The following is a 19,495-nucleotide window of genomic DNA, read 5'->3' on the forward strand; positions in this document are numbered from 1 at the left end:
TTTGCACTCGGGCGTTGCCCTCAGGGTTAAGGAGCAGGATGTCCTACTCCTTTAGACCCCAGTGTGATTCCAGTAGCGTAAAAGACAAATGCACTTACTCATTCTCCAGCTAAACAAATGGGAGCTATGCAATATTGTAATACAACTTAAATATTCTTATCAGACATAAAAGTACATGCAAAACTAAGTAAAACATGAGGCTATAGTTGCCAAGCCTATTTGCAGGAAGGATTGTATTTCTGAATGAAATTTCAAACAAATGATTACTAAAGCCATAAAAACAAAAGGAAAATGTGTATCATCACATCACAGTGAATGCTACCCCTTTTTTCAAAGAAATGATCTGTATCCTGTTGAATGCTGCCCCTTTTTTCAAAGAAATGATCTGTATCCTATTGATTTCAATTGGTCATTATATTTTAAAAAAAAATTTCAAAAACTGTGTTTGTGCTGTATTCCAAAATGCATTTTGCTTTTCTGGATATCTTTGGGGTTGTGCACTAATTTAAAATTAATAATTAGGAATGTTCTGTGCATGTTTATTTTAATCCAGAAATCATTAGAAAAATATTCCAAAGCCATGAAATATTAAACTGTCTATTTTACTATTTTTTTTTTACAGTGAACTCCAAAAAACCACCCAGTTAGGTTTGAATTCTGTTTCACTTAGCCTTTTGTTTCCATTTTTAAGTGATTAATGATTGATGCTTTTGAGTCCCTATGAAACAATACTTTTGACTCGCTTTTCTTGAGCAAAGAGATTGCAAACAGGTTGACAGAGTTAACAAATGATTTAATAGTTGAAATTTGCTTTCCTTCCTAGCTGCTTCAGCACCATGCTCATGGTATTCTTTTTTCTTTCTTCTCTGGCAGTTAATAGCTCGTTATTTAATGGGACAACGGTGCTGTCAGCCGGTGAGCTGTTCTATTCCTCTACAGAGATGGTAAGTGGCCTTTGTGAGGGCAAGGATTATGTGGTCTTTGAAGTCTCTAAGTGCCATGCATTTTCTGCCATGCCAATAGATCAGGAATTGATTGCCTGAAGAAAACCCGCATGCTGACAGTCCCTTTTTTTTGGCATGCTCACTTGATCCCCCAGGGATTTCTTATAGTACTGTATACAGAATAATGCATGCACAATTTGATAATATTAGTTATTTCCTAATAGCAGCCACTTTCTTGCGGTCTGATCTCTGTCTGTTGGCAGGATTCAAGTCGTTCTCCCGGGGCAGTAGCCAGATGCTTGTGTCCAGGGCCATAATGGTAGGAGTGTTGCGGCCACCCTTTCCTTTGGAAGGTCCTGTTTCCATCCCGTTCTTTGGCTTTTTGTAGCTACCCCTGGCTTTTCACTCTGGTGGTGAGCTCTGGACAATGAGGAGAAAGAAATGGAGCTTGGTGGGGTCAGATACATTTGTGTTTGAGGCAGGGGAAGTAAGTTGAGACACAGAATAACAAGTTTCTGCTGAAGAATGCAGGTCCTACCTGTCTGCGTGCCTTTTCATGTGGTGGCCACTCTTGTGCAGCATCAAGTGGCTCAGCAGAAAGGGAATGCTTTCTGAGCTGGGCATGCTGTCTTCAGGTGCTAGGATGTGAACCCGAAGGCAGGAGCACCACCCAAGGTCCCCCAAGGGGCTTGGTCACAGGATAAAGACACAGACAGAGAAGCGAGGTCTCCTGATGGCCAGGCTGCACCTTGCATGCCATTTACTGCTCCTTGCCTTCTCCCCTGCCCCACCTCCATCAGCCAGCTGCCATCCCTGAGCATCTGAGCTGGCTGCCTCTGGAAGGGCTGGAAGTTACAGCCTCCTTGTTCAGCTGCCAGCCACAGAAAATAATGCTCGGAGAAGGGATGAGCAGCCCCTGGCTCCGATATGATGCCAGCCATCAGGAGAAGGGCACCGTTGCCGCTTGTGTTTGGTTAACAAGAACAGCTCTTCTCGGGGTTTGCGGGTCTGGCATTTGATTGTCAGTCTCAGGATAGGGGAGGCATGCCTAATAGGAAGGCAAAGGACTGAACTGAGGCAGAGAGACATGAAAACAACCAACAACTTGGGTTTCCAGGCTGTCCTTTCCTGGAACAGTCATCTCAGCATCTCAGCCCTCTTCCCCCAACACCCTACTTTGCAACACCCTTCCTGCAGTGCGGTGGGGCTGGAGGGGACTCCACCAGTCCTGACTCTGTCTCTTTGCCCGATTTTGGAAAGAGCCGTGGGGGGGCATGCTCTCCCTCTGGAATGCTCTGCCTTAGCACTGATCCTAGCTAGGGGAGCCAGCCTGGGATGCAGAACTCTCTTGCCAAGCCCCTTTTTGGATGCCTTAGAGTTTCAAAGCAAAACAAATGTCTGGGGACATGTGACAAGGATTTTGGGAATGGGAAGAGCCATCCCAGTACAAATCCTGCCAGGCAGTAGGCAGAGGGATGAAGAAAGATCACATTGTGGGGTCCCCCAAAGAAGAGAGATCCCTTCTTCTTTCTGTTCTCTGATACCCCAAGTGGTAATCTTACCTATTGAAGCCTCTCCAGTGCTTATTTCTGTAGACATAAAATGGCGAAATGTAAAAGATGCCCCCAAAGACTTGGTTTTTGGTTTATCTCCCTGCCTTGAAAGCCACGTTCACTCTCTGCCCTCTGTTGCCATCCTGAAGTTAGCTGTCAGGGCGGATCTGCAGAAATCCAGGGACAGCACTGCTTGACGGTGCTGAGAGAGCAAATGTGGCAGCACCTTGCCAAAGAACAGCACAGAGGTGAGGGGGTGGTTTTTGGTTTTTCTCTCACCACCACCATCAGTGTTGGCGAAATCGTGCCTCAGTTCAGCTCCTGGGGTTCACGTTTGCTGAGGAAGCAGGTTTAGGTTTGGTGTTGCTTGCAGTGCACAAGCAGCACAGAGCAGATGTAGAGGCGAGCTCGGGCCACTCCAGCTTCTGCATGAGATTTCCAATATCACCTTTCCACTGGGGAAAATGCAGAGCACGTCTGGCAGACCACAGCAGAGGTCAAAGGATCTCTGTCTTCTTTCCGAGGCCCAGACTGTTTTTCGTTCTCGAGTAATGTCATCCTCTGTCCAGGTTAAAATCCGTTCTGTCTGTGCACAAGCACAGGGGGGTTGAGCCTCCGCATCACACCTGCCTTTTCCTCCTGGTATTTTTTTCTGATGCTCTGTCCCCATTCCTGTCCCTAGCATATGTGTCTTACGCACAGCTTTATGGAAATCACAGAATCATCAGGTCTGGGTTGGAAGGGACCTTAAAGATCATCTAGTTCCAACATTCTCTGTTTTTCTGCAGTACAACACCACCATTGACTGGCCATCTCTGACAATGAAGGAGTGCTTGAAATACGGAGGACAACTTGTGGGCAACAACTGTGAATATGTCCCTGACATCACCCTCATGTCTTTCATCCTGTTTTTCGGCACTTACACCTGCTCCATGGCCCTGAAGAAATTCAAGACCAGTCGCTATTTTCCAACCACTGTAAGTATCTCCTTTCACCCTAGCAGTCTGTTTCTCAGCTTTTTCAGCATGCAAAGATCAACCTTCCTTTTGGTATCAGTCAGACACACACACGGGGAGAAATGCTTTGCAGGGAAGCCAGGTTGCATTGGTTCAGATAAAAGCATGGAACTGGTTAACCAGGGTATGTCTGGGATTGCTTAGCTGTCACACAGTGTTTCTGGAGGACATGGGTAATGCACCAGAAGAGCCAAAATGAGCCATAATCTGTCCCGGGGATGTGGCAGTGATCTTAAAGGTGCTGAAGACAACACTTCCCAGCCAAGATAGACAGTGATGTAGCCTATGAGCCTTAAGATATCAGAGAGGTCCTTAAGGCATATATAGTTTCAGCTGGCCATTTTCAGTGTCAGATGCACAGCTTAACGTGATTTTCTGACTCTGGAGTAGGATGCGTGGCTGTTCTACAGAAAGCAAATGACCAAAAGGGGCTGTTAGTCATTATGTCAGAAGTCTCCCCTTGTATAGGCAGAGGGAGTATTTGGGGAGGACAAAAGAAGCCCTTTGCTTTGTCACTTGGGTAACCAAGCTGTCCATATAGAACAGAAGAACAGAGGTGCATCTTTTATGTTACCATGTTTGAAATACTCAGAAATCAATGGAAAAATGTTGCACTCACCTACAGTCCATGCCTGGTCTACCGTTACAGTAGGGACCTAAAGCAGAAATCCCTTTCTTTTCTGAGGATCAGATGCAAAATAAGGGTGACCTAAAAAACCTCTGCATTGATTTAAGCAAGATTTTGCTCAGACTTGCAAACAACTTATGTGCACCTCTCAGGTGCACCTGCTTGTTTTGTCTCCCCGGCTAAAGTTACCAGGGCACGCGTGCGAGCTGGCGGTTTCCGTGTGTACCAAAGCCATGTTTCTCCCTGAGACCTGCCCCCCTGTTTTTGGCATTCTAACACACAGGGATTTGTCCCATGTGGATGTTTACTGTTCTGCAGTGTTACAGTTGAACCTCTAGTATTTTTAATAAAAAGAAACAAATTCCATCTGGGCTGGAATGCAGCTCAATTTATCTGTAACCATGTGAACCCGAGAAACCTGGAAGGAACAAAAGCTCTGAAAAGATCACACAGTTACAGACAAGCACTGTGGGTCCTGCCCAGTTAAATGTTGGGGTCTGACCAGTGGCAGCTTGAAGTTGTCATATTCCAGTGACTTCAGGAGAGTTGCACTCTTAGGGCATGTTGAGGATTAGCTGAGAAGCCTAGTTTGTTTTCTCATCTGTTTAGGTCGAGTAATTACTTGAATAGAAAACAATGTAATCTCTGCCAGTCATACAGAACAACTCATCTGTTGTGGAAGTCTGGGGTTTCCCATCTTCTAAAGGGAAATTTGTGACTGTTTCCATTGTTGGGTGTAAAATACCATTCCTTCCCTTTTCCATTTATTTTTTTGATTTGCATTGCAAAATCAGTCATATTACAAGAATGGGATCTGTGGATAACACAGTACTTTTTGTTAAAGGCACGTGCCTTAGGAATCCTGTGATAACACAAGAAGCTCAACTCGTGTCAGAGAAGCAGTCTCAGGCCCTGCATAGAAAAAGGTGAATATGTGGACCCTAAAGAATCAGAGATCAGAAGGCAAATAGAAGGAGACAATATTTTATACATCAAAAAAAGTCACTGGGTTTTTTTAGGTTTATTTGTAAATGTCTGTTAACATTGGAAGCTGATCCTGAAAAGTCTCTTCAGACACTGTTACAGAGGAACTAGGTCTCCATAGCAGTGGTTGTTGGCCACTGTCAAGCATAAGGTCAATGAGACTGCCTTGAAGAATTCACGTGGGAGTTCCTTACAAAAGCAGTTTTCTTTTTCCTTAGGCTTGCTTTCATACTTCCATTTAGGCTTAATTGTTTGGCTTTCAGACAACTCAATAAAGTACCAAGGCACATTCAGGCAAATGGTGCCCGCCATGACAATGCGCATCTTTGTTTCTATGAAAGAAGAAACCATGATCTTGTATTGCCACCAAATGCAAGCCCGGAGTATCACATAGATGCTAAAGCATGAGTGAAATGACGTTTCTTAGTGCTAACTACTGTTATGATATCAACTTATGTTTCAGGCCCGGAAGCTCATCAGTGACTTTGCCATTATCTTGTCCATTTTGATTTTCTGTGGAATAGATGCCCTGGTAGGTGTGGACACACCAAAACTAATTGTGCCAAGTGAATTCAAGGTATGTCATTGTCAGCTTGTTTGGGGGCCTTTGGAAGAGGTTCCCTTTTCCACCCATCTGCCCTGTATAAACTGACTTGCCTTCAAAACAGGAAAGTAGTCAGCTATCTGGAAAGGACTCTTTTACTCAGATGATATCCTTTTTGTTAGCATTATTTTGGGTGGCTGATTTATCTCCTAAATCCTGCCTCTGTACTTTGAACCTTTTGTTGCTGTTATTGGGAAGGATGAAATTGTTGCAAACCTCAAGTGTCTCCCGGTAGCCCCATTGCTGGAAGTACAGGTGTGTTTAGGATGTTGTCAACCCTATATCGCAGCTCTAATGCAAGCTTTCTTTTCCTTGCCTTTAAAAGCCAACCAGTCCCGAGAGAGGTTGGTTTATCCCACCTTTTGGAGGGAACCCGTGGTGGGTGTACCTGGCAGCAGCCATCCCTGCACTGCTGGTGACTATCCTCATCTTCATGGACCAGCAAATCACAGCTGTCATCGTCAACAGGAAGGAGCACAAGCTCAAGGTGGGTGTGCTTGGTGTCTTGCACGTGTGCAGAGAGCTGCCCGGTACTTTTTCTCTGCTAGAGGTGGAAGAGGGCCTGTGGCAGTGTTGAACGTACATGCCACCTCAGAAACGTCATTGCTGGTGTTTAACAATATTTATTTTGTTAACTAGTGTAGAGTTTTTGCCAGGAAAACCGCTGATTCAGTTGAAAATGCTGAGTATTGTGCAAACAGCATTTGCCTTCCTCCTAAAGGAAGAACACTGTGCAGGGCCAACTCACCATGCCTCGGTCAGTAAGCACTTACTAATTTTGATTGGCTTCACCATCGTACGGCCTGAAACATTCCCATGTAAGAAACTTTGGGATTGTTCCTCCCTTTTCTTTCACAAACAGGTCCCATGCCAGGAATAGTCAGATTTCACAAAACCAGCCAGCTACCCCTTCCCTTCTAGGGCAAGGAAAGGACTCATACCTGTCACATCCTACCCACCACTCATCTGGCATCCTACCCACTGCTCATCTGGCAAAGATGTGGGTAGAGCCAGAAGAAATTAGAGCAGCCCTCCTTTGAGAGGCAGAACTGTGATTTAAAGCCCCTTTTCATGTCAACATAAAGCCAAAGGTTTTTTAAAACCTTACAATATTTTGATCTTTCCTTGCAAGAGCTTCACTCTCCAGATGTAAACATTTGAGAATGGCAAAGAAAACTTCTTAGGTTTATATATATATATATATATATATATATATTTGAAGCTTGTCTTGTGAAGAATACAGATGTAAACAGTGTCTAACTGCAGCCTTAACCTGGCTGCCCCTGCAACTCTACTATGGTAGTAGTAGTGGCCTACCTTAGTGAAGGGCTGGATGAAGTTCATTTCAGGATCTACTGACCCTGACCCCGGAGGTGTCTTTTGCCTTGGTAATTCTGCAGGACTCTGCCACTGAAGACTTAGAAAAGGAAAGAGGGCATGCATCTGTCCGCAGTTATTTGTTTGCCTGCTTTACTTGTCCATCTGGCATACTCTGCTTTTCCAGTAAGAGATGAGAAATCATTAAACGGAGTCAGAAACTGGGGAGAAAAGCCGATGTTTGTCATTCTGGATGTTTGCTTGCATAGGGTAAACACATACTGTCCATGCTGTCCAGCAAATACGATTATACATACTATCAAAACTGCTCATTCCTTTAAAACAAGTTCCCTGGTCTGATGTTAAGGAACACCTAGGAAGTGAGGATGCTTGGTGGACATTCTTTCTGGCATTTTTTCAACAAGGCATTTGCAAAGATGATTTGGGCCAGCAGAAGGTTCTGACGGCTCGCTGCCTTACAGCTGGTGTGCGCAGCTTCTGGGTTTTGGTAGTGCTGCTGCTTCCAAATGGCTGTTTGCTTCACAGACTCTAGTTCTCTATAAGAAACTAGTCCCAGACTCAAGTCCAGCTAACTCAAACGTCTCCTCTAGCATCAAATGGCTTGTAACATCTAATTTTCCTCCTACTAACTTCCTCTCAATGACATGGGCCTATTGTCTGTCATCTGCTGCTGTTTTTAAGGAGAGAAAGTTGCTTTGTGGTTGTGGTCAGCTTCCTTCCTACACTTGTGTCACAGACTGTAAGGGGATATGTTATGAAGCTGATGCATCAGCATGGAAAGGAAAACAATGGTGGCCAGAGTGGGTCTACCAGCTCATGCACAGATCTGCAGAGAGCGTGTGTATGTTTTGGGGAGCTCAGGCTTGCGGTGGGGAGAGACTGTGAGTTTGGAAGGGTCCTCTTTAGCCTGAGCTGGGACCTAATTTTAATTTGCACAGCAATGCGTTATTACATCCAAGCCAAAATCTCTCTCACCTTATCACAACGGGCAAAGTTTCTCTGAATCTAACAAACTCCTGTTACTACATTTATCACGTAAGACGATCACTGGCAGACGCTCCCAGCCATCAGCAGAACAAGGTCTCTTTGTGTCACAGCCATCCCTAAGTGGGCATGGCAGTTCGGTGTGGCTGTCGGCTGCTTTGAAGAAGGTTTTGAGGTGCTGGGGCAATGGCAGGACCCCACCTGTAGTGGATATGGCCGGAGATGACCAAAGTATGACAGCTGTGTTGGCTGTACAGTGCTGTAAAATACAAGCAATAAACTGAAGAGATTTGGGACATACCAAGGGCATAGCCACAGTTGGATGTTATTTAAAGAAGACCTTTATATCTGCTGACATATAACAGTCTAGGATGCAGTAATGTTTTTAAAATAAACTTTCCAGACCAGCGCTGTGCAGTTTTTCATGCCTGTAGGGTTTTTCCTTTCCCTGCACGGTCAGTTGTATTGAGAAATATTACATTCCTGTAAAAGAAGACTCTCCTTTCCTGCTAATGGGACGTGTTTCAGGTGATCTAACCTGTGAGAGTAAACCCTCAAAACCTGGGTAATGCTGAGTCATTATTTAGGTACCTGCTTCGTCAGTTGATTGAGAGCTGTTGGAAGTGCAAACAGAGCTTTTACTTGAAAAAAGAGGAGGATGTTTCACTCTGTATGGTCATTGTGGACATTAGACAACCAACATGCAATGTAAGACCATCCCAAGCCTGACCTGGAGGAGAAAGTCAAAGTAGCAGGGAATGGGGAAGGTTTGTTGTGTGCAGCAATGAGTGCTGGCTGATGGTCGTACGGGACTGGTTTACCACAAAAAACCCCACAACCCTCAGAACATTTTTTTTGCCATTTGGATCTGGGCAGATATAATCAATACTGTGCCCACACCTTCTTCGGGGGGAGGCTAATCATTTACATGGTCTCAGGTTTAGGTCTGTCTCCTGCACCTAACTAAGCAGACGTACCGTTTTCTTAATGGAAGAATATATTCACTGTTTTCCCCCCCTCCAAAGAAGAGGCCCCTCGTCTCTTCAGGTTATAGGCACTGAACATGGCTATGCTATCAGCACGGGGTGTACTTTTTTAGTAACAAAATATAAACACTGCAGCAAAGTACTGTTTAATATAAAAAACTTATTTCCTGCTTCCTTTCTTATAGTTGTGAGCCCATGCTTTTGCTTAATTGGGGGTTCTCAAGTCTGATCCAGCTACTCTGCACCAAAAAACACCTCTGTACACAAAATCTACTGTAGGCCAAAAGAAGGATGGGGTTTTTTCTGCTACTGCCTTGCTAAAGTACTGGCAGAGTGTCACCGAGTGCCTGTGCCGGTGCTGCCAGCCAGCCAAGGTAAGCAGCGCACGTATGAGGAAAACAATGAGGACTATTCAGGACGAGCTGGGTTGCTTTCCCTCCAGGGTCACCAAGTGGGTCAGGATCATTTGTTCTTTCCAATAAAAACAAATTACACAGGAGTAAAAAAAGGTTAATCTTCTTGAAAATAGCAAACCTTAAAGATTTTTTTAGTGTTTTTCTGAAGATCCCTTTCCTTGGTAGTTCATTTGTTTCTTCACTTCTTCTCAGCACTTATGACTGGTGGGTTTCCTTTGTTAGTTTGTTAAAGGATTTAAAAAATGGAAGATCAGAGGTCTTTGAAAAGGCATAAAGAATGAAGGTAGCTTTCTCCTTTCAATGGGATATGAGCCCATCAGCTGTTCTTGTTGCTTTCCCCAGGAGGCCCTAGGGTTGAGTGTTGAGAAGGATGCCTCTCCAGCCTCAGGCACGATCAGCAGGACTCAGACCGGTTGTGAAGCCCTGACTGTCAGACCCTACAGTTGCTTCTTATCCTCAATATAGGAGTTCAGATCTCACTCCAAGGCAGCAAATGGCAAAAGTTACTTTTAGGCAGGCATCATATTTTTGTAAGGTTGCTTTCAGGTAGACTTCATGAAGCCATTACGCTGAGAGTTATTTTACAACAGCTGCTTAAAACTAAAGTTAGGCTTTTGACTGTTTTTAAAAGGTGGTTTGGGTGTTTAAAGCTCTGTGCTCATCCCAAGCTGTCGCATACACAGATGCGAAATGACTTGGCGCACAAAGATACCGATCTTGGCCTCCCACCACATCAAAAGAAGTCCTGTGCACTTGTGGTGGAGTGGCAGGACAAGAGCACCATCACAAGCCGCTCTCCTGCTTCGCTGACAATCTTCCATCCCCTCACCCTCTGCAAACTCTCTTGCTGCTGTAACTGTCTCATGCTGTGAAAACGGGCCATTGTGTTTTCGCATGCGCTGCCGGAAGGCAGCAGGGGGTTGGGATGGTGCTAGGCATTGGGTTTCTGTTACCTCATTAAAAAAATGGGAACATACTGTTATAAAAATAACACTTTATAATGGGGTTTCTTTTTTGTTTTTTAAGAGGCAATGCAGCATTCCCTCAGAACACTATAAACCCATTGTAACCAAGATACCTTTGTGCGTGTGTGTATCTATCTATTAAAAAAATACAGAGATACCTGTATTGAGAACTTGCTTATATGGTTTACAAGATATGATGTGTATCTCACCAAATATTTTTTGGTGAAGGTGGTGCTTTCTGATTGTCTTTAACTCCTGTGTCAAGTACCTCTGTAAAGAACTGTGACTGGTTGCAGGGCTTGGCTTGTACCAACTCGGCCTCCACGCGCTATATAGTGTACTACAAGGTCCTTGGCTTTTTGACAGACTTGTCAAAGTCTTCTGCTTTTGACAGACTTGAAAGTCTTCTGCTCTCCCATGCTTACTGTATGCTGCTGTTTTCAGAGCCTGCCAGAAATGTAACGTCTGTTTTCCCTGTGGAGGCAGGTGATTCATCCTTTAAGGAGCAACGTGTCCTACTCTGCCATTTCTTAGGACAATTTGTATTGGCCAAAAGATGCTGTAGAAGGAGGTGCTGCTTGTTCAGTGTGCCTCTGCCCCCAGGCCAGAACCCTGGCCGCCCTGCAGGTAATTAGAATAATCAATCTAAGGTTGTCTGTCTCCCTTCACAGAAAGGTGCTGGGTATCATCTGGATTTGTTCTGGGTGGCCATTCTGATGATCATATGCTCCTTTATGGGTCTGCCCTGGTATGTTGCTGCTACCGTGATCTCCATAGCTCATATTGACAGCTTGAAGATGGAGACGGAAACTTCAGCCCCTGGAGAACAGCCCAAGTTTTTGGGAGTGAGGTACGTCAAACCAGAAAGGCCTTAATTGCCTTGTTTTCCTGTGAAGGTCAGTTTGTGCTATAAATGTTCTTGCTTTGAGCAGGACATGTGTAGAAGTTCAGGGAGAATGGCGCTTGGATTTGCTGTAAATCTTCAGATCAGCTGTGCTTCCTTACAGCTTTTTTTTTTTGTCCACAGAGGATATATCCAGTCAGAAATTTATCTGACGTAACCCTTTTGCAAATACTCTTTCTTGAAAAGGAAAATAGATGTACTGCGTGCGTGCCTGTGGACAGGGGAGAGCCTGTGCAAATATGTGGAAACGAAAGAAGGCAAGGAGGGAAACTTTGCACCAGAACTTAGACCATTTCTTGGTATGCTTTAGGCATGCACGTTGAAGTCACCCCAAAATACACAAAGTTTTACAGAGTGAGTTCTGGTGCCCATGGGATGCTGCAAAGTTGTCATAAAGAATTTTGTGCTCCTTTCTTCGTATTTCCAAACCGGGCTGTGAGATTTAGGAGCGCAGGCCTCTGGCAATTCCTTGGACAAATCCCCATCTAACTCCTCAAAAGTTTATTACTTGGCCAGATCAGACGCAGTTTTCCAGTATTGGAGAAAGGAGATAAATTTACTGTTGATTTCTTTATCCAGGGAGATTAGGCATTCATTAGCGAACATAATGCTAAAAAATCTAATTCTGTCATGCCTAGAGCAATTAGCTCTCCTTAATCAAGCAATTGTTTCTGTATTTGGTTGCCTTAATTAAGTGGTCGTAAGTACATTCAATAGGAGCACTTCTGGAAATCAGGCCACTTGTTTAGGCGACTAAATAGAAATTTAATGGCCTAACTTTCAGTACTCTGAAATGTTAATGGCAGAAGTATGTTTGGATGTGGGGAGCAGATGTGGGTGCCAATGAAGGCACATGTTCAGCACCCTATGAAGGCCTGGACCATTTATCCAACTGCTGGAGTAATATGAGTAGGACTTAAAATATGCTACTAATCTAAAAGCGGAGAGCTCATGTTTTATTACCTATTTGCATGCTGTAAATAATGCCATGCAGAGAACCGGGATTGCTAGTTAACAGTTTCTAATGTTTAACATGTAAACACACTCCTTACTCAGTAGCAGTACTCTGTTGACCCACAAACAGCAGAGCAAAGGCAGCATACAAAAGCTAACGTGGCGTTTGAAAAAAGAGGTGTACGAGGCTTAGTCAGGATCAGGGTACCTGCCTGATGCTGTTGGCTTGTAATTGCCAGTCTGCTTTGAGAACATGGCTGCGAAAACAAGTAGTCAGGCTTAACGTTGGGTTTGAGTCCTCTGGGAGGGAATAAAACCAGAGTAAACATCCCGCTCACCCAGTGATTTTATTTCAGGGAGCAGAGGGTCACTGGAGTCATCGTCTTCATTCTGACTGGTGTGTCTGTCTTCATGGCTCCCATCCTAAAGGTAAGGACATCACCTTTTCTGCTTCCTTCTGCTCACACAGCCAGAGTAGGGCCACAGCAAGTATCAGGCTATTTTTACACTACTTTATCCAAGCCTATTATCCAAGTGTGAGGAAGGAGATTAGTGAGAATTACTGATGCAGTTTTACAGTTTTTTCGAAGCTTAAATACCTTTTGGAAGGAAAAAATAATGTTGTAGCATGGTAGATAGTAATAGTGACACAGCTCAGGGCTATGATTTTTTTCATTTTAAGATTTTTCTTCCCGTTTGTGTAAAGTTAAATTTCCTTATGCTTCGCACTCTCGCTTCTGCTGTGCCTGTGTTTAATGGAAAATAAGTTGTGGATAAAGCTTGAGAGCCTGCTGGTGGCATGACGGAAGGATGGCTGCCAATGCAGTAGAGCTGCTATGTGGAAGACACAGGTTAACAGATGGATATGTACTTTTAAAAGTAGATTTGCACTTATTTGAGTGTGCGTGCATCTTAACATATACACCTGAAGAAAATCTTTTGGTGCTTACTCGTAGGCGGTGTGTGTGGCCCACTGAGGGTTGGTTTGGGTTTTTTTTTATGAAAGAGAATAGGCAGAACTGGTGGAAATGACCAGAACCTACAGCTGATGGTATTAGTCCATGGGTACAGTTTTGGCCAAAAATCTTTGGGACTGTTGCCAGCAGCATAGGGGAGCTGTACCCTGCCAAGGCACAAGCCTCAGCAGTGCGAGGCTCCTGCAGGTTGCCTGCTTTTTTTTTAAAAAAAAAGAAAAGCCAGCATAACAATCAAATTTTACTCTTTTAGGCTGGATCCTCCTAAAATAGCACATCCGTTATTGCTCAGAAATGATGCCCAGCTCAGCAGTGTGGAAAACATGTTTCTGGTGGAAACAGTGCAATTAAATGTGATTTCTTAATCTCCTGAATTTCTTTTTGTTGTGAGTTTAGCCAAGGCTCTGGACAGATGTGCTGCTGATGTGCCATTTAATCTAGGTAGGTAGCTGTTTTCCAAGACCCAAATTTTGTTGGCATGTAGCCACAGAGAAACACATCCTTAGCAGATCATCAGATTGTTGAACGAAACTGGAAAACCTGCTTGTCCATGTCTTGTGGAGGATACTGCCTTCTCTGGGGATAATGATTTGAGTGGTACCAAGGGCAGGCATACTGTACAACAGGAGATGTCAACTGCAGAAGTCCATCTCCATGGATCTGTAGACCGATGGTATGAGCCGAAGATGTCAACAGTAACATACAGACTGAAGCAGTGGCACTGTGCATCATAGCTCCGTGACGGAGCAGATGGGTGTCTGGAAAAGCATTTCTGGAGGAGGCAAATGAGATTTTGATCATGAGGAGGTTGGAAGCTGCAGGGGCTATGAGGCACAATTAGATGTGATCCTGAAGGGGAGGAGGCAGGCAGAGCGCAATGATGCTGCCTGTGTGTGAAGTGGAGGAGAAGGTGGCTTTACAAAGTCAGTGTGTTTCTGTTCTTGATTTCTAAGGTTGTTTTCACAACTAGCAGATTTTTGTGTAACAGTTTCCTCCTCTGCACAAACAGGCATTTCCATGCCCTTAATTTAGTGCCTGATTGTAATAATTCTGTTTGTTAGTTCATGTGACCTTTCTATGCAAGATCTCTCTTCCTCTATTCCACTGGGGTCTATTATTTCCCCTGTTATTGCTTCATTCATTAATTATTTCTCTGTGCCTCCCCTAAGAATGCAAATGGGCAAGATACTTATGGGAGGACGCCTGAGGATAAGTCGGCACGCTCCTCGCCCACATGCCAGTGAGAAGTACCTGGCAGTGTTTCAGGACCTTTAACAAACTCCAGTGGCAGGGTCTCCTGCTTGAGGGAGCTGCTTTGCTAAATGCATTGCAGAAAATTTAGGTCTTCTCATGCCAGCAGCAAATTGAACATTAACAATCCCAAATTCAATAAAACAGGCAATCCACAGAATAATCTCATCTTTGTTTTTTGTGGGGTTTGCAGTGTTTGTGCTGGTTTTGAACGTTGCTGTTGTTTCTGCTCAGCTATGGCAGATCTCCACAGAAACATCCTTGGCCCTGTTTGGAGAATGACAGACACTTTCCTATAAATACATTTTTAATTCTGTTGGCTGGCAGCAGGTTTGCTCAGAGTGCCTAAGCCAGCAACCCCATAGTTAGTGAGTACTTTGCCAAAAGAAAGTCTTCCAAAGTGAAAGTGCCACTTGCTACTCTGCAGGATTATGTACTGAAGTTTCACCTAGGGATGATTTACAGGATTAATTATCATGGAATGGTGAAATAATATTTGGACTTTTTTCTTTTTTTTAATGAAAACCAGGAAGAAATAGAAGGGGGGATAAAGAGAGCAATGTAAATGAACTAGGAAGCTAAACTCTGAAAGCCTCCTACCCAACTTGCTGGAGGAGATACCATCTTCCCTCATCTAATCCGTCTGATCCAATGAGGACTTTGAATCCCTTGGACACCCACAACTACGTGAACCACATGCTGTCTCCCCATCCTTCCCCACAATGGCAGAGCGTTGAGCCCATGCTGCTGAAAAAATATTTGGCTTTTAATGTGAAATATTGACACAAGTCACTCAAGGAGGCAAATAAATCCAATAGAAGGATGAATTAGCAATCCGAAGCTCACAGGAGGTGATAGGGGATGAGACTCAGGGGAGGAAAGGCAAAAATATAGGCAGGAGGGCTTTGGTGAATAATGTGGTGGGGAATATGATAAAAGGCTGAATAACTGCCATCTTATTTGCCTCTTTGATGAGTTACATGCACAGGTTGGAAGAGGAAGGTTCCTACAGCAGCAGGCTGCCCGCAGGCTGAGTGTGAGCCGTGGCTGTGCTGCGTCTGCCGTTCAGTGGCAGCCGCCTGCAACTGCACGAAGGGTTTCCTTCAGCGACAGGGGCAGAGCTCTTCCCGTCCTTCTCGGGTCCAAATAAATCACACAAAGGCCATTATTCAGCTCCTGCCTGTGGTTTGTGCCCAAGTATTCCCATTCGCGTCACGCCACGCTGGCTGCGCATGGCTTTGTTGTGGGGCTGAGGAGAGCTTCCCCCTCTTGGCAGCCACGCGGTGGCTTTTGCCATTGAGGAAAGCTTTGTGTTTCAGGTTGGAGGGACTGGGCAGTGAGTATGCTTTTACCACATGCCTGCCTTCCTTCCTTCCCAAGGAAGATGTCCCCTTTGGCAGGACCAGCCATGGAGGAATGGGCAGCCCTTGAGGGGGCAGCAATCAGTGTTTGAAAGGACAGTTCTGGCAGTGAGGAAAGTAACTCATGGTCCTGTATTTGTGAATAGTTAGGGATCGATGTGTGTGAAAGTCAGAGCAGTCAGAGGTTTGGTGTGACTGTCATCACTGAGGTGGGACTCAAGAGGAGAGCCTTTCTGGGTGGATTTCCAGGGCTTGCTGATGTGGATATCCTGCAGGATCATGCTGCCTTTTTGCCTTCTCTACCTTCTGCTTCTAGTCTCACCAGAAACCAGGAGGTAAAAAGCAGTTTGAAGCTTACCAGAATACATTTACCTCACCTCTTCTTTAATTTGCTGACTGACCAGCACTGGCTGGCCTCCTTCCCTTTGGTTCTTGGAGAAACATCCAAGTCCCTCTGAAGCAGGAGAGCCCAGGGCTTGTTCAGCCCCTGCCCTGCCCTGCCCCTCAGTCCTCTGGTGATTCCACAAACATTCTTACAGCTCTCAAAACACAGCAGAAGGATTGCTGGCTTATCACTCCACGTCGTTCACCCGTAGGTGTTATCTGCATTGGCTGCAGGCCTGGCCGTAGGTCCCTGCGCATGTTAGTGGTGCGTTGGGCGCGGGAAGGTCGTTGACTCAGTTTCTCCCACTCTTTCCACTGCAGTTCATTCCCATGCCGGTGCTCTACGGTGTCTTCCTCTACATGGGTGTTGCTTCCCTCAATGGTGTACAGGTGAGTCCCCCCGAGGCCGGGAGCGCGCTGCCCACTGGGCCTTCTCCAGAAGACAGCAATCATTAACCAGTGCTGGCTTTCCTTCACGAGCCCTCCGGCCTTTCCCTTCTCCTTCAACGCCTCCCGTCCCCTTCCCAAGGCACACAGGGAGGCTGACAGCCGTGTACGAACAGGCCAGCTGTCCTGAGGTTAAGACCGAAGGGGGCGATCAGCTCTGCGGGAGAGCAGCCGGGCCTGGGCCCTGTCAGCGATGTGGGGGGTGCTTTGTGAAGGCCCGGGGTCCACCTCCTCCCACCCGCCAGCCCCATGCTGGCCATGCTGAGGGCGGCCAGCGCTTGCCGAGGCCCCAGGCTGGCTCCCAGGGTGGTCAGGCAGGGGGGCCTCTGCGGAGGCCTCCATCCAGGCTGAGGGAAAACAAGGGAAGGTGATTTATGGCGGCGGGGTCATTCTGCAGTGTTAACGAGCGGGAACGCTGCTCTTTGCCAGGGAGGGGAAGCCAAGCCCCCCTCTTTGTCATTGAGGAAATATTACGTAAGGAGCCTTTCTCACAGCGCAGTGTCTGTGGCTGGCCCTAGGAAGCTGGAAGTGGTTTTGTTGCTTTCTGGCACCCTGTTAATTGTGGCCTTTCTTCTCTGCGCTTGGTTGTGCTCTAGCGGGAAAAGACTGCCTGTTCTGTGAGCACCACGAGAATTTCCTTGGGTATTCTTTAAAACGGCCCCAGCTTTCATTCACTGGTGTGAGAGCCATCTGGTCCCGGCAGCGGGCAGCCAGCCCATGCTCGGGCAGGGGACAACGAGGGGACTGTAATGTTCACCCTGGGGTTGGTTCTGCTGGAGGGGATTTCCCCTGCTTCCCGACCCAGGTGGTCAGGGGACTGGGCAGCTTGTTTTCCCCTGATGAAGGATGTTTTTCACTGGATGAGAAATCCCAGTTTTGGTTTAACTCCAAGTCCATCTGGTCCAGCATGGGGGAGGGGACGCTGCCGGAAAAGCTGCCTGTCTTCCTTGCTCTTTGGTTAGGTGCTTTTCTACTCTCTGGTAGTGTGATGTCTGCCCTCACCTCTGTTGACCTCTGCTCCTAATTTATTTGGAAAATAAATGTTTTTAAATGCTGAATGTTTTTCCTTGGCAGGAGCAGGGCAGAGGAGGGTGGCAGAAGTAACCCAGAGCTTGATGCTGACCGTAGCTTGGGCATTCATCTTGTTTTCTCTGTTTTGTGGGTAACTGAGTGCTCCCTTCAAGAGAAAATTCCTGGTGTCTGCAGCTACAGCAGATTGGGCCCATTCTTTTGAAGCCAGCAGAGCAATGTCCACCGACACCTTCCTTCCTTGGGTTTACACCCTGACCACCAGAGCACACAGAGTCCTGCTCCTTAAAATTATAGGCACTTCAGGGCCTTGCTTTGGGAGGTGCTTCGCTCCTGTGTCTCTGTTTAGTTGCCAAATAGTAGTGTCAACCTAGGACCATCACTTGAGACAACTGAGTTATCATGTTTAGCCCACCCTGCGTTAAGCACATGTTGAGGCAGAAGAGCTGTGCTGGGTTTTCTACTGGGTTTCTTTTGTGGAATGAAAGCAAGTTGACACAAGGTCATGCTTCATATCTTCATAGTGGAATAATGCTTTTATATCTCTTTTTTTTGTGTGTACCCCGGGTTTCATTTAATGGTCTGTTTCTTTTCCTTTCCAGTTCATGGATCGTCTGAAGCTGCTCTTGATGCCTCTAAAACACCAGCCTGACTTTATCTACCTGCGCCACGTCCCACTGCGCAGGGTCCATCTGTTCACCTTCCTGCAGGTGGTGTGCCTGGCCCTCCTCTGGATCCTCAAGTCGACCGTGGCTGCTATCATATTCCCCGTCATGGTAGGTGACATTGTCCTTCACATCCTTCCCTTTGGCACCCTGCACATTCTGCGCACAGTCATACCCTCCCATAAATGGGCAAATCCAACCTCTCCCTGTCAAATCCCGAGCTTGGGGCTCTGCCTCCATTCCCAGCACTCGTGCAAAGTTGTGCAGGGTCAGCATTGCCACGGCTGCCTTGACATAAATCCTCTGGAGGAAAACGAGCCTGGAAAGTTAATTTTTTTCCAGACAGGTGTAGTTAATTTTGACTGTTCCTGGCTGCCAAGGTTAGATTTGCCATGTTTTCTCCTTGAGCTGCATAAATGAATGAGAGGTGCATAGTTTTCCTTTTTTAGTCCATGCTAATTACTGTACAGAAAATGTCTGCCTTGCTTTTAAATAGCACAAATTGACAAAACCAAGAATGAGGCTCACTGCTAAGAGGCGTGCTAAACAGAGGGAAAGGGAAAATCAAGAGCAAAAAAGAAAAGAATGTATTTTTCCTTAAACTTGAGTAAAAAGGCAATAATGTTGATTCTTGTGTTTCACATTGGAGGATGGTATGTAAGTCTGTAGGATGACTGTCCTCTTTCTAATAATGCTTGTCAGAGTCATGTTAAAACTTAATTTGGGTGTTGAGAGATAAAATGTTCACCACACAGAAGAACTGTTTCTTACATACATGCTGTACAGTTGGACTGATACAGTATTTCTGTGTCAGGGAAGGGAAATAGTGAAACAGCTTTCTGTGCATTTAGATTATTACTACAGCTGTAGACACAATTAGGCACTTGTATGAAATGAAGAACTAGTGTTAAGCGGAGCTTATATGTATACTTTGCCTCAGACATTGCAGCCTGTGGCCATGGATCCTAAACAAGGGAGCACGGAGCAGATCCTTCTCCCCCTCCGTGCCTGACCTGTAGCTCAGCTGGAACAGTTGGGAGGAAGGTGACCGCAGGGCCAAGTGGATCAAGCGTGGATCTGATGGGACCACAGCTGCACGTGCAGAGAT

General features: G+C 45.7%; 1 protein-coding gene across 7 annotated transcripts in view; it reads left to right on the plus strand.

Moving 5' to 3' along the window:
• SLC4A4 (solute carrier family 4 member 4) overlaps positions 1-19,495 on the plus strand; it is a 235,793-nt gene that overhangs the window by 207,078 nt on the left and 9,220 nt on the right. For all 7 annotated transcript variants that reach the window (XM_040586303.1, XM_040586294.1, XM_040586313.1 and 4 more), the window contains 8 exons: positions 874-944; positions 3,286-3,474; positions 5,589-5,702; positions 6,055-6,216; positions 11,090-11,268; positions 12,633-12,705; positions 16,568-16,636; positions 18,325-18,498. In XM_040586303.1, coding sequence (XP_040442237.1) covers positions 874-944; positions 3,286-3,474; positions 5,589-5,702; positions 6,055-6,216; positions 11,090-11,268; positions 12,633-12,705; positions 16,568-16,636; positions 18,325-18,498 — 1,031 coding nt within the window. The remainder of the gene's footprint in view (positions 1-873; positions 945-3,285; positions 3,475-5,588; positions 5,703-6,054; positions 6,217-11,089; positions 11,269-12,632; positions 12,706-16,567; positions 16,637-18,324; positions 18,499-19,495) is intronic.

Source organism: Falco naumanni, chromosome 1, assembly GCF_017639655.2.
Source record: "Falco naumanni isolate bFalNau1 chromosome 1, bFalNau1.pat, whole genome shotgun sequence".
Taxonomy (NCBI): domain Eukaryota; kingdom Metazoa; phylum Chordata; class Aves; order Falconiformes; family Falconidae; genus Falco; species Falco naumanni.